This window comes from Colletotrichum lupini, chromosome 2 (genome assembly GCF_023278565.1).
Source record: "Colletotrichum lupini chromosome 2, complete sequence".
Lineage (NCBI taxonomy): Eukaryota > Fungi > Ascomycota > Sordariomycetes > Glomerellales > Glomerellaceae > Colletotrichum > Colletotrichum lupini.
Window position 1 is genome coordinate 2,520,599 of NC_064675.1, and position 17,983 is coordinate 2,538,581.

At 54.3% G+C, this 17,983-nt stretch overlaps 10 protein-coding genes across 10 annotated transcripts; 3 read left to right on the forward strand and 7 right to left on the reverse strand.

The window, feature by feature from the left end:
• Positions 1-179: 179 nt before the first annotated feature.
• CLUP02_03036 (uncharacterized protein) lies at positions 180-350 on the reverse strand (the record flags this gene model as incomplete). Its single annotated transcript, XM_049282063.1, has 1 exon — positions 180-350. The coding sequence occupies one exon, from the start codon at positions 348-350 to the stop codon at positions 180-182; it is 171 nt and encodes a 56-aa protein (XP_049139206.1).
• Positions 351-1,348: 998 nt separating this feature from the next.
• CLUP02_03037 (nuclear pore complex protein An-Nup82) lies at positions 1,349-5,767 on the reverse strand (the record flags this gene model as incomplete). The annotated part of the gene is made up of 10 exons (XM_049282064.1): positions 1,349-1,479; positions 1,541-1,753; positions 1,836-1,886; positions 1,924-2,089; positions 2,159-2,237; positions 2,299-2,430; positions 2,558-4,878; positions 4,937-5,434; positions 5,493-5,513; positions 5,714-5,767. 10 exons carry the CDS (start codon positions 5,765-5,767, stop codon positions 1,349-1,351), a joined length of 3,666 nt encoding a protein of 1,221 aa, XP_049139207.1.
• Positions 5,768-5,894: 127 nt separating this feature from the next.
• CLUP02_03038 (RNA recognition domain-containing protein) lies at positions 5,895-7,030 on the forward strand (the record flags this gene model as incomplete). The annotated part of the gene is made up of 6 exons (XM_049282065.1): positions 5,895-5,899; positions 5,959-5,983; positions 6,034-6,195; positions 6,307-6,803; positions 6,875-6,940; positions 6,973-7,030. The coding sequence occupies 6 exons, from the start codon at positions 5,895-5,897 to the stop codon at positions 7,028-7,030; spliced, it is 813 nt and encodes a 270-aa protein (XP_049139208.1).
• Positions 7,031-7,328: 298 nt separating this feature from the next.
• Positions 7,329-8,302, reverse strand: CLUP02_03039 (uncharacterized protein; the record flags this gene model as incomplete). The annotated part of the gene is made up of 3 exons (XM_049282066.1): positions 7,329-7,386; positions 7,463-7,868; positions 8,146-8,302. The coding sequence occupies 3 exons, from the start codon at positions 8,300-8,302 to the stop codon at positions 7,329-7,331; spliced, it is 621 nt and encodes a 206-aa protein (XP_049139209.1).
• Positions 8,303-8,619: 317 nt separating this feature from the next.
• On the forward strand, positions 8,620-9,532 carry CLUP02_03040 (trafficking protein particle complex subunit 2; the record flags this gene model as incomplete). The annotated part of the gene is made up of 3 exons (XM_049282067.1): positions 8,620-8,786; positions 8,956-9,245; positions 9,348-9,532. The coding sequence occupies 3 exons, from the start codon at positions 8,620-8,622 to the stop codon at positions 9,530-9,532; spliced, it is 642 nt and encodes a 213-aa protein (XP_049139210.1).
• Positions 9,533-9,676: 144 nt separating this feature from the next.
• On the reverse strand, positions 9,677-10,288 carry CLUP02_03041 (histone H4.1; the record flags this gene model as incomplete). Its single annotated transcript, XM_049282068.1, has 3 exons — positions 9,677-9,840; positions 9,904-10,041; positions 10,279-10,288. 3 exons carry the CDS (start codon positions 10,286-10,288, stop codon positions 9,677-9,679), a joined length of 312 nt encoding a protein of 103 aa, XP_049139211.1.
• Positions 10,289-11,827: 1,539 nt separating this feature from the next.
• Positions 11,828-14,361, reverse strand: CLUP02_03042 (tetratricopeptide; the record flags this gene model as incomplete). Its single annotated transcript, XM_049282069.1, has 2 exons — positions 11,828-11,902; positions 11,959-14,361. 2 exons carry the CDS (start codon positions 14,359-14,361, stop codon positions 11,828-11,830), a joined length of 2,478 nt encoding a protein of 825 aa, XP_049139212.1.
• A 1,616-nt stretch (positions 14,362-15,977) lies between these two features.
• On the forward strand, positions 15,978-16,457 carry CLUP02_03043 (uncharacterized protein; the record flags this gene model as incomplete). The annotated part of the gene is made up of 1 exon (XM_049282070.1): positions 15,978-16,457. One exon carries the CDS (start codon positions 15,978-15,980, stop codon positions 16,455-16,457), a length of 480 nt encoding a protein of 159 aa, XP_049139213.1.
• Positions 16,458-16,543: 86 nt separating this feature from the next.
• Positions 16,544-17,233, reverse strand: CLUP02_03044 (uncharacterized protein; the record flags this gene model as incomplete). Its single annotated transcript, XM_049282071.1, has 2 exons — positions 16,544-17,049; positions 17,113-17,233. The coding sequence occupies 2 exons, from the start codon at positions 17,231-17,233 to the stop codon at positions 16,544-16,546; spliced, it is 627 nt and encodes a 208-aa protein (XP_049139214.1).
• Positions 17,234-17,264: 31 nt separating this feature from the next.
• Positions 17,265-17,973, reverse strand: CLUP02_03045 (uncharacterized protein; the record flags this gene model as incomplete). Its single annotated transcript, XM_049282072.1, has 5 exons — positions 17,265-17,401; positions 17,462-17,555; positions 17,604-17,737; positions 17,797-17,860; positions 17,929-17,973. 5 exons carry the CDS (start codon positions 17,971-17,973, stop codon positions 17,265-17,267), a joined length of 474 nt encoding a protein of 157 aa, XP_049139215.1.
• Between the last annotated feature and the right edge of the window lie 10 nt (positions 17,974-17,983).

Genomic DNA, 17,983 nt, shown 5'->3' on the forward strand with positions numbered 1-17,983 from the left:
TGGAAGTGGTAGTTTCGACATGGCAAGAGTCGAAAGTCTCCAAGGACCTGAGATTTACCGAGCCGGCCGAGAAGCAAGGAATGAAGATCTCAGACCGAGCGACGGAGACAGGGAGCTTCAGCTGCTGTGCTTCCCCATGTCCATACGCGATTTGCCATCTGATCTTCGGGGTGACTTGCTCATGCTTGCGTGAGTGTTTGCCTGCCAACAAGGAACATGCGGTAACCGGAAAAGGGGAGGACTGTAGTGCAAATGGAAAAAAGGAACGTTTCGATACAGTCTTCTTTTGGGCTGTACCTAGTATCGAAAGCGGCCAAGCCACTCGCTGGAAGGAGGAGTGTTTGAAGCATGTAACGAAAAGAAACAAAAGGCTTCACTCGAGCCCGATACCTAGAGATACCACCATTCGAAGGCCAAATTCAGTGTGTCTGCCCTGCTTTCGATTTTGTTCTTACCAATCACAAGCTCTAATCGTGCTTGTCCGTCCCTTGTATATCCTGGGCCGCCCTGCATGCGGGCTGGTGGCTAGTCAACTGGTGTGGCTGGCCCCGATGCGTCTTGCACTTTTGTTCCCTCCCGTCTACTTCTGACACAAGATGCGGCTCACCTTATGCCTCCCGTTCTGCAAGGGCCACGATGACGAAGGGAATCGTGGCTAGCTAGACGACCTTTCTTGAGGACCTGAAAATAGGATATAAGAGCCAGCTGTTCGGTTCGCCTGGCGGTATGTTTCGCTGGCACGAGTAGTGCAAGCAACCGGTGAAGATGCCGACCGAATTCCACTCCAAGAGTCATATGTCTTTGGACTCTCTCGCACAAGCTTCAAACCCGAATACGCAGAAAATCTCCATCGTGGCCCGACTCACAAGCTTCTGGTCGTTGCTCTGGTTGCACTACTCAAAACTCGCATCGACAACGGAGAAGCCCGCTGTCCTGGCGTAGAGGTACCCTCAGATACACACGCCCGCCCTATGGCTCCGTTGCCGAGTACTGACCATACTTCATGCTTGCCTGCCGTCATCGTTGGGCCGTTGCGCAGGACTGCCATACAATTGGCATGTCCTCCCAGGCGAGAAGGATCTTTCTCTAGAACGCGGGTCAAGATCAATCTGAGACAGCAAAATGACTGGCGCTCGGGTCTTTGCTGTGCTGCGACTCTGCGAGCGAACGTTGGTTGGGAGTTGAGCATCTGTGAGCTCGCAACCCTACGACGGCGATCGCACAGAGCTCTCGAGGAGGGGAAGAAACGAAACAAGAAAGAAAAAAATTGGGCTTCGAGAGTCCTTGCTCGTGCGTGTGTATAGACGTCGGAATGGGCGAACACCAGGACAATGTCAGACCTTCTCGCCTATTGTCTCTGGGCTTCGTCTGAAAGGTAAGAGTTACTGAAAGTGGACGTGCGAGGAATGCCCTTGCAAGCACGCCTCATCCCAGCCCATGCAGGGAACGATTGGACCTTGCGAAGCACCTTAGCTTTTGCTGGCAGGGCAGTGTATGTGTATGACAGGGATGATCAGGCACTAGGGCAGTACGATCTCACCATAGGATAATAGACTGTAGACATGATGGACGCCCACGCTGAGTACAATGCGAAGCGGAAAGTGGAACGTGGGGAAAAGCAACAGTAACCATGTCCCATTTTCCTTCCGGGCGAAGCTTGAAGGTGACGCTTGCTGCTGCATGCAAGTTTCGCCGTCCACGAGGTTAGATGAGACGAGAGGCGGGCTCGACCGTCTTCGGGTGCTACTGAGAGCTACGATATCCGAATGTCCACGTACCCGACAAGCCAAGAGGTCCACGTGAGGTTGTGGCTTCGTTACCTAGCATTGCAACACTTTGGGACGCTGTTCTGAACTCCTGGATAAGGTAGCTTGAATTCTCGTGTCCTGCAAGCGAATTTGCTTCACAAGACCGGTCGGGCACCAGTTCTCGTGATACTGGGTACAAAGTATGCAAATGGAAGATCATCAATAGCTGATAGGCGAAGCATGTCCAAGTATTCCTTAAGTGAGGCTGTTGGGCGACCAAGGGTTGATTGGACGTGGTTTCGGAGACCCACAAATGGCAGCTGAGTAAACATGAGGGTTACCTTAGATCAAGGTGACACCAATATCTATCTTTCTTTGACGACATTCAACTTCAAGGCTATGTGATAAACCTCCAGAACCCGGCATCTTCCTTGTCCAATGGCACCACCAAGACACGATAGACGGGCATGAGGCGGCCTTAAAGACAATCTTTGCCCGACTCAGACGTTCCCGTCTTTTTGATGATTGATCCAACCTCAAATTATGCTACGGTTGTGCGTTCCCAATTCTCGAAACATATGTCCGTGGTCCTCCGTTGTGCTCATGTCGCCTGACGCCCTGCGCTTGCCCTCGCACCGATTGGCGCACTCGACCATTCACCAAATATCGATCCATTGCGCCTCTGTGGTTCAATAGTCAGTGTAGTGAACGCTCTTGTGTCGCTATTGGGCACCAAGCGGGACGAGGCTTGAAGTAACTGCCGCCCGGTATCCTGTCATCCCACTCTGTCTACATCAACTCCATCTTACTGCGTCTGGAGACGCTCCAGGCGCGATGTGACAGCCTCGACCAGAGCCGTCTCCCGTGAGAGGAGGGACATGACTTGCTGCAGCTTGGCCTTGCGGATCTCTGTCGGGATCTTGAGCTCCGATACCGAAGACGATGAATCCTTCCCGCCCTTGCCGTCCTCACTCTGCTTTTGAATCCGTTCCACTTCTGCCAACAATTCGTCCTTCAGTCGTTGCACGTCCTCCACACGTTTCCTGAGTTGCTTCTGCTGCTTCACTCCCGGGCTGTCTTCCGAGGGTGATCCTAGAACGCTGGCCTCCATATTTTTGACTTCTGCCACGAAGGCCCTCTCCTTGGCACTGAGCTCTCTTGTTGCTGCCTTGCCAACATACTTGCGGACGCCCTCTAGTCTCTCGTTGAGTCGTTTCTGTCGATCTTGTGCCTCTGCGATACGTCTCTCGAATCGGACGTCGTCACTTTCACCGTCGCCGGCCTTGTCGTTGCCCGCGATCTTGTCAATCTTCTCCTTGACCTCGTTCGCCTTCTTAATTTGATCCCTGAGCTCATCTTGAAGAGTAGCGCAGCGTCGGAAAATCTCCGCCACAGCTGTGCCGAGCCGGTAGGTATCCTCACCAAGAACGCGATGAGCGTCAGTCAAGATCTGCAGCGTAACCGGAGACAATCTGATCTCCTGGTTCAGAATGGTCTTGTGGCGTGAGCTACGGAGTCTGTTAATCAGCTCAGGAAGGTCGGATTGCTGCTCGAATGCGTGCGAGGGCTGGAAAGCTGGACGGGGCTCATAAAAGTCCAATGGTTCCATAGTCGTAGGCTTCTCTTCGTAAGGCGTTTCGTGGCGGACAGGCGAGAAGTCGTCCTCAGGCGTCTCGAACGTCAAGGCAATTGGCTCGTACGGGGTGGCCGAGAGAAGGAAGTATCCCAAATCCGGATCGCGGATGGCGGCGCATGCGGCGAGCGGCACGTTGACATCGCTTGAGGATTGGTTGTAGAGTCTTTCGCGAATAGAGTTTTGTCCGTTGACAAGAAGACCGAGACGGAAGTCAGAGCCCGCCTCCGACTCGCCCGAGAGCTCACCCTCGAGGCGGAAAACCCAGGGAGATAGAGAAAGGAAGGTGACGCCGGCGTGCGAGGTGACAAAAAGAGAGTAGCGTGACATGACATCCGATGAAAACGTCGGCCATGCGTCGTCGTTCATTTCAGTTGTGGCCATGGTGTCGATGCACTGGAACGTCAACAGTGAAGGTGGATCGGCAGCGGACAAGAGGCGTCCAAGCTTGGATTTGTTTCGCGGGGGCAGCCATTGTGCTTCGACGCCCTCCAAGTCCAAGTACACGCGGACCTGACCGGTGGTAGACAGGAGGCAGATGACCGAGAGAGAGAGTCCCTCCTGGTCACCTTCGTCAAAGTCCAAGTCTTCGTCCTCGCCCATCATCAGGTCGTCAGTGTCCACCTTCTTCCCGATTACGAGCAAATCCGTTAGAAGGCCGTCCCCGACGTCCTCGCTTTCGGGATCGGCATCGAATTCGAACGGGCCTTGCAATCTTGGGATAACTCCCGGCCGGGAAGGGCGTGTATAGACCTCCACGGTCTCTTCGCCGGGCGCTGTATCGAGGATTTGGGGCTCCTGAGAATCCAAATCACCCATCCACTCGAGCTGCTGCTGAGCGAGGAGCTTGTCCATTTCAGATACAGCAGGGTCATCCTCTAGGGCAGCCACCTTGGATACGATGGAAACCGAAAGCGATGGGATAAGAGTAGGAGGCGGTGCCCATTTCTGGGGGAGCAAGGGGCTCAATGCGTAGACGTCGCCTTCTCTCATCGCAACCCAGAGAGTCATAGGGCTCCATCCTCCCGAGCCGCGGCCAGCAAAGCAAGCAGAGGCCACCTGCATCTCCAGAGAGTACTGCGAGAAGCTGGCATTCGTGGCAGCCGTGGATGCGCTGAAGTCCTGGTCCATCGTCGTACCATCCACCAGCTTCTTCAAGTCGATCGACAGTGTGGGAGAGTCAAATGACCACCGATCGGTCAATGACAACTCCCAGACGCGCACAATAGCATCGGTCGTTACGGTGACAAGGCAAGATCCCTTGACGCCAAGTGGGTGCCATACAGCTGATGCAACTGGGGATCGCGAGGTGACGTGAGTTGTAGGTCCCAGTGTCCAGATTTTGGGTCGTAAAGGTCCAGTGTCCTCGGCCGTGAGATGCGAAGAATCGGGAACCACGCAGATGTGAACGGTATGCGCCGTGAGAATAGCGAGGTAATCGGAGTTGGGAGAGATGACGAGCTGCCGGATGTCGTCTGCGACAGATGTCTTGATAGTCTGTAAGACTTGTTAGCATCCTGGTCGCCCGTCCTGTTGAGGACTGGACCGAACCTACCCTGAAACCCTGAGCCGTAGCCGCCTGTTCTGTCGAGGGAATGGCATCATCGTCAAATGATTGTGTCGAGTCCTCCCGCTTGACACGGCTGCCCATGCGACGGTGCGCATGCTTTGTCGACCATTTCTCCTTCAGGTATGCCAAATCGCCCCATCGCAATTCTTTGCCTACAGCAACGAAGACCTCGGTTCCTCGTCTCGCAATCGTCCGCCTCGGACCTTGGATCTTCTTCTTCTTGGACCCGTAGGGCGACGGGGCGCTCAACGTCTTGTTGGAGGCGTCGCTGGAGGGCGCGAACAAGCTGTGGCCGGGCCCATGCGATAGCCACGGGGCCGTATAGCTCTTGACCTTGGGCATCGCGTCCCTCTCAATCGAACGAGTCGTGTATCGGGGGTTCTCTGCAGGTTTTCGGGTGGTCGGATGGGTGCTGCAGGCCAAATTGAGCTCGAGTGTCGTTCGTGGACTTTTTTCCAGTGGTGTTTGCTGGTGAGCTTGTTGCTAGAATTATTCTTGGTCAAAAAACGCGGTTGCTGGTAGCAGCCACACCGAGACCCACTTTGAGCTTTCCCGGCGCTGCCTACATCTGCGCTGCACCAATCAGATCGACCAGACAACGGACCATGTAAGTCTTTATTCATGCCTCAGCACCTACTAGGTACCTACACAGTAAGGTAAGGTGAGGTAAGGTATCGTAATTACCACCTGAAGTAGACAACTATATGGACTAGACAGCAAGAGAACGAGGTCCTCAGACTCGTTGTCATAAGTTATACTGACTATTGTAATGTTTTCATGAATGAAATAGGAGGGATCCTGTAGCAGTGGATGCATCTCTGAGGTATAGGAATAAGCCATGGACTAGTGTTTTGCCACTTTTAGATATGCTGAAGCTATCGAATCTTCTCAATTGAATCAAAAATACAAAATCATGACCGGATAGAGTAGCTTCTCTCTAGAAATGCCGTCAATTGAATTGACCAAGTGACGTTGAAGCAACGACGTGATGTGATTGCTGCGCACAGACCACCGAGTTCAAGTCCCAGCAAGGTGCACCTGCCTGAGGTACCTTGGTACCTTTCGATTTGACTTGCAACCAGGCAAGTGCCGTTTCTCGACCCTCGACCTTCAATTCCCACTTACACGACCGACAACGAACCAATTGTCCTCCACCGCAAACCCCCAACACCTTCAGAATGCAGGTCCGGCACAGAAACACAGTAGAGCGCCTCGACAGGCCGAGCGCATACTACCACAACCGGGTGAGCAACGGCCACAGCTTCCCTCCAGCCTTCTGTCTTTCCAACAGTTCAAGCAAGGAAACAAGCAAACCCTCAAACAGCCAGCAGCTAATCTGAGAAAACCCCTCACAGAACAAGCGCAGGAGAAACGACAACCGCGACGCCGCCCGCGAAGCCCGCGACGCCGAAGACGAGGCCGCCACCAAGAACGAGCCCCTCCCCGAGGACCCCCTCGCCAACGCGACGACGCTCTACGTCGGCAACCTCTCCTTCTACACCACCGAGGAGCAGGTCTACGAGCTGTTCTCAAAGTGCGGCGAGATCAAGCGCCTCGTCATGGGCCTCGACCGCTTCAACAAGACCCCCTGCGGCTTCTGCTTCGTCGAGTACTACACCCACCAGGACGCCCTGGACTGCATGAAGTACATTGGCGGCACCAAGCTCGACGAGCGCGTCATCCGTACCGATCTCGACCCCGGTTTTGAGGAGGGGAGGCAGTACGGTCGTGGCAAGAGCGGTGGGCAGGTGCGTGACGAGTACCGCGAGGACTTCGACGAGGGACGTGGTGGGCATGGTAGGGCGATCCAGATGCAGAGGGATCGGGACGATCGGATGGGCGAGTATGAGGAGTCGCGATGAGTGTTGGGCGATTGTGTACGGATATGTTTGGGACTGGGGAACACGTCTTTGTCCGACAAAGGACGGCATCAAAAGCAAATGGAACGTGGGGGAAGACGCAAAAGGAGAACGAGAGACTCTACTTTGGGTGGTGGGAAACAATGCTGTCGCAATAACTAGGCAGGCTTCTGGGAATCGATACCCCAATATGACACAATCATGGACATTGAAATGGTAGAAACCTGGGTGCGTGATTGGAAATTCCTGCTTCAACCTCATATTCGCCCCATGCAGTTGTACATAAAGGTGTGTGATTTCATCTCCTGAGCCCAAAGCAGATGCTATAATATACAGAGAAGCTTTCTTGTCTGCTCCTGTCCACTGCAACGGCAGCCGTCCGTTGGACCCCCTCCCCTTCCTCAGCTTCGGGTTGCGTAGAGTACATATTCGTACATGGGCCGTGATTCCCAACAAGCCATTCTTTCCGTCCCGAATTTCTCGCAGCCCATCTGGCCAGTCCCAATGTCTCTGGTAGTTCAGTCTAGTAACCCGGCGGGTTCAATCTCTGCGAAACTCTCGTCCACTTGGGAAGTTCTGTAAAAGACACATTGTCAGCTTCACACCCCCATTGACTTGATAGTGCTCGCAACAGACAAAAGGAGGGGGAAACATACTGTGAATGCCCTTGCGGTACTTCTTCTCTTTGCGATCAAACATGGTATACTTGTCCCTCGGCAGCATCTCCGCCTCGGTCGGCATCTCGGCCTTCCACCGCTCCAGCGCGGCCACCGTCTCGCCCTTCTTGGCCAGCGCGGCGTCCACCGTCGCAATCACGTCGTCGACGGCGCGGAGGCGCTCGCGGTGGCGGCGCTTCTGGAACTTGGAGAGCCGCCACGGGATCTTCCAGAGGAGGCCGCTCGAGAGCGGGGAGGTCATGCGGAAGGCTCCAAACATGTTGGATGTGTGTGCGTGTGTGTATGTCGACGGGCGAGAGAGAAAGGATGTGGGCTGTTGTCGAGCCGTGATGTTTCCTCTGTTCGTGGAGGGCGGCTGGTCGGGTTCGATCCGCTTCGGATCTAGGATGGACTATGCCACAAGTATTGTGTCTATCCCTTTCCCACAAGAGTCGTATCTCGTGCTGCCTCGCAATCCGTCGTCGTCTCTGTCGTCGTCGTCGCTTGTGGTGCTCAGGAGCTTCAGCCTCTCTCCTTCAATTGACGAACAAAACCGTTCGATGCAGTCGCTTCCTAGGGAAATTTTGGAGCTACGAAAGCCGATTCAAAGTGGAGACATATTGGAGAGCTCAATTGGCTGGCTCTGCGCGCTCGCACGGAATTTCCCACCTCAATGGACCACGGTGCCAACCCGGGAGGGAGTCTCCACTGTCGTCCTGCAGGCCCGCCAGCCCGCCCCGCGGGCCCTGCGCTAAGGTTCCTGGGTAGGTGTTAGCTGTCGCTGGAGGTGAGGTGTACAGCAGCAGCGGGAACTCGGTGAGAGAGACGCGAGACATCACGATACGAAGCTCCAGCGATTCTTGAGATACCCAACTCCCCCACGACGACCGCCTGCCCTTATTCCAGTGAACGCTACCTGGCCTTAATCCACGACTAAGGCGCCCCAATTTCTGGACGACACAACCTCGTGAAGCCGCACACCTATCCTCGAACCGAACAAGCGCAACCCGAACCCTTCGAAGCCAGATTCTCACAAGCAGTCCCCGCCCACGCATGTCGCGCCAGTGATAGAGAGGTTCGTTATAACCAAGAGCGCAAGACTGGAACCAAGAGATAGAAGGAAACAAACGCCGCGCGCACACACAACGGAACAATGTCGTACTACTTCGCCATCGTCGGCACGCAAGACAACCCCCTCTTCGAATACGAATTCGGCACCTCAAAGCAAGGCGGCGACGGCCAGTCGCGCTTCAACGAGCAGGTCCGCCACCTGAACCAGTTCATCCTGCACAGCAGTCTGGATATCGTGGAGGAAGTACAGTGGGCGCAGGGGCAAATGTAAAAAAATGCCCACCTCCAACTCCCAACACATCCCTCCACTCGGTCTCTCGTGCTCGAGCTTTTCGCTCGCATCCATCGCAACGCAAATACGGCATAGGCCAGACACACAAACGCAAGCCTGCTGACACGATTCCCTCACCCGATACAGGTACCTCAAAATCGTAGACAAGTTCTTCAACAACTACGTCTCCTGCTTCGTCACGGCGGGCAACGTGAAGTTCCTCCTCCTGCACCAGCCCTCCGCGCCCTCCACCACGGCGTCCTCGCGCTCGTCGACGGCCATCGGCGCCAACCCCACCAGCCCCGCGACCGAGGAGGCCATCAAGAATTTCTTCCAAGAGGTGTACGAGAACTGGGTCAAGGCCATTATGAGTCCGTTCTACAGGGTCAATATGGAAGTCAAGAGTCCTGTGTTCAGGTCACGAGTTGCGGCGGCGGGTAGGAAATATCTATAGACATTACAAGGGCCATGGTGGACGAGATAGACCAAGCGAGTCATGTTTTACAGCAGGTGCAGCCTAGACTACTCACATTATTTAGAGTGGATCACTTTACAAAACGTAAACAAGACACGCGTCACGATCAAATCAAGCCAGAGGAACCAGAGTGTATGTTGTGTTCAAGTCACCATATTGGTTGGTGTTCCATTTCAGACAATGCGTCTGCCTATCGACGCCATGAGAGCACTATCATTCCCAGAGTCTCGTGATTCCCAAACGCCATAAATCAACGTGATGTATCCATATCCCCATTACCGTTGAAAAGACCAATGAATCCACAACGAAAGCTCGCCTTTCAGCAGTCCAGATACCACGGCGCCATGGCATCCGAGTCGCGCAAAAGGCAAAGCAACCATCGAAGTGATACGCTTAACCACCGAAACCGTACAGGGTGCGGCCCTGGCGCTTGAGGGCGTAGACAACGTCCAGGGAGGTGACGGTCTTGCGCTTGGCGTGCTCAGTGTAGGTGACGGCGTCACGAATGACACCCTCAAGGAAGGACTTGAGGACACCGCGAGTCTCCTCGTAGATCACTGGAAGGGGGATATGTTAGTACTCTATTGATGAGCAGGGTAGAGGATGTCGGGTCAACTTACTGGCAGAAATACGCTTGACACCACCACGACGAGCGAGACGGCGGATAGCGGGCTTGGTGATACCCTGAATGTTGTCACGCAAAATCTTGCGGTGACGCTTGGCGCCGCCCTTTCCGAGGCCCTTGCCGCCCTTGCCGCCTGGAAGACGTTAGTATCATGATAACTACTAAGTAATAAAGACTCAAAGTAGAGAGCATGATGCGACCAGAACGAGACGCGTATCCGCGATGGATGAGGTTGAGACGCGTTCTAAAGCAGAGACGCATACCAACGGATCCTCATCCATTAAACCGCGGGGTTACGCCGCACTCGGGACGCGCCACGACACCGCGACAAAGAGCAGGGTCGAGTAGGTAAAATAGAGATGCAACTTACGTCCAGTCATTGTGAATGAGGTTTGTTGAAGTAGATGCTTAAGTGGATGGGATAAGCGCGTCTCGATAAAGACGTGTCGTTGATGACGTTGAAAGTTGGTGTTGATGGATACGTTGGGTGTGGGAAAAGGGAAGAGTGGGAATGGGGGGAAGAAGAGACGGCTGAGGGGGGTAAAGAATAAATAAGGCGGTGCTGCAAGTCCGGGGGGATGGTTACTGATTGTGTGGTGCGGCAGGCGCTGATGGGATCAGTAGGCTAGTCCCGATTTGGCGAGTGCTCTTTATTTCTGAAAAAACGGGCAATTGTCCTCTATTTTCCGCCGGGAAATCGGGGCTCTTTGGCTGACATGGTTGCTTAACGAAGCGCTATTTTGACAGGCGCGCTTTTTTGTTATGGAACGCTGCACGCATTGTTGGGTGGGGGTGGAACGTGCACGGCTTCTTTTTTTCTAGTCGGGGGAAGGACCCAACTTCCCAAGGGGACCGGGCCAAGCAGAAAGAGCCGTCGAAAGCAGGGGGGGTGTTGGTTGCCAAAAGCAGAGGTCAAGGCAAGTGCGGTGACTTTTGACTGGCCCGAGCTCTCTCTTTCCACTTCAAACTCCAGACATTGAACCATTGTCGCGGTCACGCGTCACCAATGGTCTTTTTCCTAAGTTCCTGCACTCTGCCAATGGCCACTGCCGCTCCCGATTTGCCGACCGCTTTCATCTTTCACGTTTCTTTTGCTCAGCGAGACTTATTTTTGATTGGTCCAATTTTGCCATCCTCCTCCCCGCTGCTGGGTGTTCATGCAATTGCAAGGGGAGTCCCGTAAATCAGCCCCTCCCTCTGCCGATTCACATGACTTGGGCACCTGATGGAAATTCAGATCGAGGGAACAGTCCCATCTGCGACTCATAATCCGGGGTAACGGCCTTTCTCAAAAGGTTTTGACAGCCCAGGAGGCCAGATTCATGGCGCATTCCGCCCCTGGTAACGAGCTGGCCGGCCTCTAAAGCCTAAGGTAGATCTGACGCGACATGGATCACTCCGTTAGACCTTAGTGATCTGCCGGTGAAGTTGGTCCGCAGGTAGTGTCACCTAACGAAACTGGTATGATGAGGACGCTTGCGCCTACTTTTCTGTGTGCTTCATCCATCACCATGCACCAAAGGGCAATGACCATCAAAGTTAGGTGATGCATTACTTTTCATGACCAGCGATCTGTCGTATCAATCACTACTGCGGCGCCTCATAGGGCGCTAATATACAAGAGGGTCATCCATTCAGCCCTCCCCAAGCAAGCCAATATGCAACCCTGCTGTACTTTCCTAAACGCCGATGCCATGCAGCATGCAACATGAATCCGTGTCATCGTGCTGTTATACCATGCTCAAATTCAAAGCTTGGCCAAAACTCGCTTTCGTCAAGTCGTGGGTACCCAGACTCGTTGCCAATTCTCGCACCCCCCCACAGAAAACGCACGCACAATCGCAGACGCCCTTCCGCTCCTGTCGGTACGGTAGGGCAAAAAAGCCTTAGTCGAAGACAACCTTCTTTCTCCTTTCATCCTATGTCATCATGGAGTCTTCCATACCCATGTCATCCTCGATACTCTCGATGGCGTCCTTGATCGATTGACTGGCCTGCTCAGACTGTTAGCTCAAATGTCTGCTGTGCTGTCCTGACTGGGTAACCTTACCTTTGGATCTAAAGCAAGAGCATTGCTGAAAGCGCGCACCGCCATTTGTTTTTCATTCAGGCTTCTGTACAGCTTGCCAAGAAGGAAGTGCACCATGGCTTCATCAGGGGCCACGTCCTTCAGAATGAGCAGCTCTTTCTCCGCGAGATCTATCTTGCCCAGACTCATCAGCGCGCGTGCTTTTTTGTACCGTACTATGGGTGCACGCGGGGCCAGGTCTGTCGCCTTGGTGTAAAATTGTAGCGCAGCTATCATTTGCTTTTGCCTTTCCAGGATTGCTCCGATACGGCAAATGAGGACAGCATTGGTCGGGTTGATATCGGATGCCGTATGGAAGTGAACGTAGGCCTTTTCGTAGTTGCCGAGCTTCTCAAAGACCTGGCCAATGCCATAGTACGCGTTGTAGTGACGTCGATCCGCCGTGACAGCCTTGCGGAAGGCGCTGAGAGCCTTTTCGTACTCTTCGTTGGCAACGTGCTCGTGGCCTTGAAGCGTGAAGGCATATGCAAACTTGGGGTTCAGCTGCGTCGCTCGCTTAAAGCAGCGCAAAGCCATTTCATGCTCCCTTGCCAACGACCAAGCATTGCCGAGAGCGCACCAGGCTTGAGGGGATGTCCAGTCGGCATCCACCAGCTCATGAGCCAAGAAGGACAAGTCCGTCTCCCGCTTGAGATGCCACAGAATCGTCGAGTAGATTTCCATGTCGTCCATCCGCGTCGGCGCCACCACGCGTAACTTTCTGAAGTACTTCTCGGCGTCTTTGTACGAACCCTGTTCGTGATGCGCTCGGCCCATTTGCGCCAACACCCAAGGTGTATCTTGCTGGCTCCTTGGTAGGGAAGCATAGAATTGCAGCGCCTCCTGACACCGGAACGCTTTGAGTGAGTAGTACCCAGAGGCAAATTTCTTGAGCAGCTCCATGACCCATCTCAAAGCTTCCTCGATTCTGACGTTGTCTAGTTCGTGTGAGGCAGCTTTCGGTACTGCGTGCTGTACCGCGTGGGGCTCTCTCACACGGGTGGTCTCGGCATGATCAACATCCATGCCACTGTCCTCAACCGGCTTGCGATTGCCGCTCACGACCCTGCCAACACTGGAGCCACTAGACCCAGGTCGCATTATCCGTGAGATCTGGGGCCTAGCCTTCTTCAGCTCACGAGTTGCTGCGGCGCCGATGGTAGCGGCACCGGAATTCGCTTTAGCAATTGAGGGTTTGTTAAACATGTTAAGCCTGGCACTTCTCCGTTGTGCAGGTGCGTTGGCTTCTTCCGTGTGTTGCCTAGATACCGGATGGCCCGAAACCGTCCTCTTCCGCTCCGTGGGTGCCATGGTCGACCGCAGAGTGCCGGTCCCAGTATCGGAATGCAGCTCGACTGAGTCCTTGTCTTGGCTTCTGGTACTTCTTTTGGCACCTAGCTTGTAACCGACCTTCGGTGGGGCTTCGAAAAGGCTGGGATCCACGGCCTGGGCTGTTCTTGTCCTCCGTGGCGGCGCTTGCGGTGGCTCCGCAGCGTTGAAAGCTGAACGCATTGTAGGGACCTCTGGCATAGACACTGGGCCGGTGGGTGTTTCCATGAGGTCGAGTTCACCGTTGCTCGTGGACGGTGGGGCTAGCCTAGATCTTGCTGCTGTGATTTTTGACATGAAATCATTCTCCTCTGCTTCCGCGGAGAAGAGATTGGCACTATAAGGCATATCCTGATATGTGGAGGATCGATGGAGGTTGAATGGGTCAGATGAGTCCGCTGTTGATCGAATCGGAGGCCGTTTTGGCTCAAAGGAGTTTGCCGAGCTCTCCTTTGGCTCCTGGGGCAACACTCCCTGCTCCTGTTCAAAACAATGAACCAGAGGATCGGTGACCTGGAAAATATTTGGTACACGCAACTTTACTCCCATGTCGCTGAGTGCCTGGAAGGCATCCCACATGAAAGGGTTGACTCTCACTGCAGTCTCGAAACACTCGATTGCCCTTCGCTTGTCGTCGTACGCCCGATACAGCTTGCCCAACAGACACAGAACCGCAGCTTCGTCTGGATAGAGCGAGCGGGTCGAGGTGGTGTGCTTGCCCATGTTCGTCTTGCCGATCCATTTCTCTCGTGCTTTTTCTAGGGCATTGATGCCGTCTTTGTATCGTTCCATTTTGACGCATGCGTGCGCAAATATCCAGGCAGCGCCCAAATTCGTTCCACGATAAGCTGATGGCCTGCTAACTTCGAAGGCAGTTCGGTGGTCACCGAGACGGAGGTGGCATAGAGCCAGGAGATGTGCAGACTCGCTCGACTTGGGATCTTGGGCGCTTAGCCTCTCGGCGAAAAAGAGGGCGTTCTCGTAGGCATTGTTGTCGACATGGTAGTACACTACCTGCCGCAGCAGCCCTGTTATGGCGGCACTCGTGGGCGCCATTCTCGGTGGGTGTTGGAAAAGAGGTGGGCGGTTCGGTGGAGGAGGGTTAACGTCCACGGCAGTTTATGGCCATGGGATCTCGCGGGTGGTGCAGCAACTATTGAATTTGAAGGATAGATATCGCGGTCCTCGGTAGCGTCCCGATGCACTGAACGTGCAGCTTTGGTCGGGAAGCGTTATTCGGGTTCTGTCGAGCTTGGGTATAGGATTTTGTGCAGGCGCAAAAAGTTGCGTCCGTGAATTTCGAGGTGGGCGTTCGCGCAGAGCCTGAGGCCGAGAGCAGCAAGGATGCTGGAGGCGCGTTTGTGTCGACAGATGATTGAGGATTAACAATTATAGAGCAGCAGAAGGCGAGAGTGCAAGGTCGAATTGAACCGGTAAATGCTGCAAAAGGCGACGGCGAGGTTCGTAAGGTCGTAGAAGTGGTTCAATGGGCAGTTTGCGGATTGTTGCCTGTCGGGGCGAAGAAGGCGTTCGTTGCGTGGTGGGTCCCCGTGGATTGTTGTTTGGGTTCGGCAACAGGTGGGCAGTGAGTAAACTCAGTCAAAGTGCAGCAGTATCGGCTCTTTGCAGCAACACAAGACAAAATTCGCGGTCCATCTGACTGACTAAACAGAGCGCACCCAACAGAAAGCAAAACGGGCGCAACGAGAACGCAGCGAGATGGGCACGGCAAAAGACTCCCCAGGGAACGAGTGAAGTGGAAGTGAACAGGATGGAGGGGGAGGATGATGGGGGGTTGCTGTCCAGAGGGAAACAGCCAGGCGGGAGGCGGGTGACGAACGAGACTCAAAGTGAGCGAAGTGAGAATTCTCCGTAGCTCGTCAGATCAACAGGCGTCAGGCCAGATCAACCGTGCACTCTGCGTGGGATGGCAGGAGGGAAGGGGAGAGAGGTAGAGATGGTCGTGAAGGTGTCACTTTAGGTCCAGATCCAAGGCCATGTTGCGGCTTTCCATTATGTGCATGTCCAGTCAGCGTCTCTTGCTCCAAGTCTGGACGATGGTGTGTTGACCTGACTGCGGCGTTTCCTTCCTTAGGTCGCGCTTGGTGTGGTGACACTACAAAGCTGATTGGCTCATACGATACCTCAGCGACCGCCGCCGTCTTTGCCCAGCAACCCGACCGGAAGAAGCGCCTACCAAAAGATACTTAGATACCTACTCTAGCTGACCAGCCCCCCTGCCGCCAGCCCCCCACCTGCCAGCCCGTTCTGTCGTTCTGTGTCCGCGTCGCTGTCGCAGTCGCAACGCCTCCCCCGTGCCTTCCCCTTGCGCCAGAGACATTTACCCGCCACTTTTCGCTTCCATCCCCGGGGCTCCACTTATCGCCGTCTGCCCGTTCCATTGGGTCCCGCCGCGCCTGAGCCACAATATCAGCCATCCGCCTCGACTGCTGGAATTTCGTCACCCTGATCCTTTCAGCCTCAATTCCAACAAGGTCGCAACCTGTCTTCTACTCCCAGGAACGTTGGACCCCACTTTCGAAGACAGACATCATTAACTTAATTGACTTGACCTCACTCACGTTCTCGAGGCCTCTAATCGTCACAATACCTTACTCCGTACCTTGCATCCAACTTCATACCCCACGAAACAACCCTCAGCATCCTCCACCATGGCGCAAAAGGCAAAGAAGGACAGAGCCAAATCCAATGCCACCACCTTGAACAACCTCCACATCGGTTCCGCCGTTGTCAATGTCGCCTTTCTCATCTTCTACTTCATCTTCAAGTCCCGGTCTCTCTTCTGGTTCATCCTGCTCTCCTCTCCGGCCCTCATCTGCGAGTACGTCCTTGAGAAATCTGGCCGTCCCAAGTACGACGCGGGGGGAGGCCTCAAGTCCTCTGGCGAGGACTTGGCCGCTGCGGGCTTGACCGAGTACATGTTCGACGTCGTATGGGTGACTTGGGCCTCCGTCATTCTCGTTATCTTATTCGGCAACTGGGGTTGGTTCCTGTGGCTCGCCGTGCCCGCCTACGGCGCATACGCTGGCTATGGCTTGCTCGGAGCTGGCAAGCGTATGGCACAGATGGGCGCTGCGAACAGCGATGAGCCTGCCCCGCCCGCCAACAGGAGGCAGCGTCGAGCCGCATAGTCAGAGTCACATCTTGTGCTGCCTAGGACTTGAGCGCTACGAGCCAGATTATCTGTTCTATTCTATCGGGAATGCAGCGACTAGGTCTATCTGTGCCAGGATTGCTCCTCGGACCACTTCTTGATGACTTCCGGGTCGACGTCCCGCACCAGCACGTGGATGTGCTCCAAGGCCCGGACGCTCTGAAGGGCGACCCAATTCTTAAACCAGATAACCCTGTCTTCTCCGACATCACCAAGAGTTTTGACAAAGTACCTGTCAATGAAATCCTGAACAGTGCGCCTGCTCTCTACTGTCATGTCCCCGGTCTCAGGGTCCGTAGGGATGATGGTGCGCGACCAAACCACGATATGGGTGATGCCTGGGTCAAGTCCATACGGCCAATCGTTGACTAGAACCCGGTAATCGGAAGGATCCTCAAAAGGCACGATGGACTTGGGAGTAAAAGGTGGTTCGCCCCAGGGTTTGGGTAGGCGGTTGGTGAGAAGGAACTTGGTCATGGAGCCGTACTCGGCCTTAGTCTCGGCCGTCCATTTCATGTATCGACGAAGGTCTGACGGCTTTCGCTTCAAAACCTCGAGCTTATTTGTCGCTGGCGTCTAATCAGATCTTTGAAACAGAATATCTATAGAAGACGCAACGCAAACGCGCTTACCAATGATCTCCTTGAGCTCCTCCCAGCCATGCTTCTTGAACTCCTCATCTGTCTGTGAGAGGACCCACTTATCAACGTCTGTGAGCGGGAAAGGTGCCTCTTCAACTGGAACGTCACCCATGTTGAGTATTTAGCTTGAGTAAATAGGTAAGCTATATGTCCGGCTTGTAATGGGTGTTGGGGCGAGTAAGTGAGGCCTTTTCGGAAGATAGGATGTAGTCGTTTTCAAGGACGGGAGTAAGGATAAGCGTGTCACGAAGTTGAATAGTTGGCGGTAAGTAACGGCTGTCTGGTGCGGGCGGCCCCCGAGCAGCGGAAGATCAGCGGTCCGATTTCCTCTTTGGGATACGACAAGCTACCATGTAGGGCAGGGCGACAACTTTCACCTCATAGTTCATCCCATTTCTCGAGCACCGATGATGCTGCTTCCGGTTATTCAATCTCTTTGCACCGTGTTACTAATACCAAAAAAGAACCGGGAAGAAAGTCACCAGGCATCGATAGCTCGCCGAGGTGTCGGCAGGTGCTAGTGCTGCAAGGGATCCGTGCTTCTCAGGTACCTGGTTGAGCCGAGTGCTGGCTGCCTCTGCACGAGGAAGTAGGCACCTGGTAATCAGGCCTTGACCTGAGCAATCCTTCCAGACCTTAATTCGACATTCTCGTTACGTCGAGAAACAGGCGGACGCTCGTAGTTGTTGCCGAATGTTGAGTGGAAGGTGTGTCTGGCATTGATCGGGCAACTTCGACCCTGGTTCGGCAAGCAAGTCTTCTAGCGATCTTGAATAACGGGGAACCCCATTTCAACTTTGGCCCAACCCCAACTCCAACCACCTCGCAAACAAGACGACGAAATTCTGGCATCACTCGAACT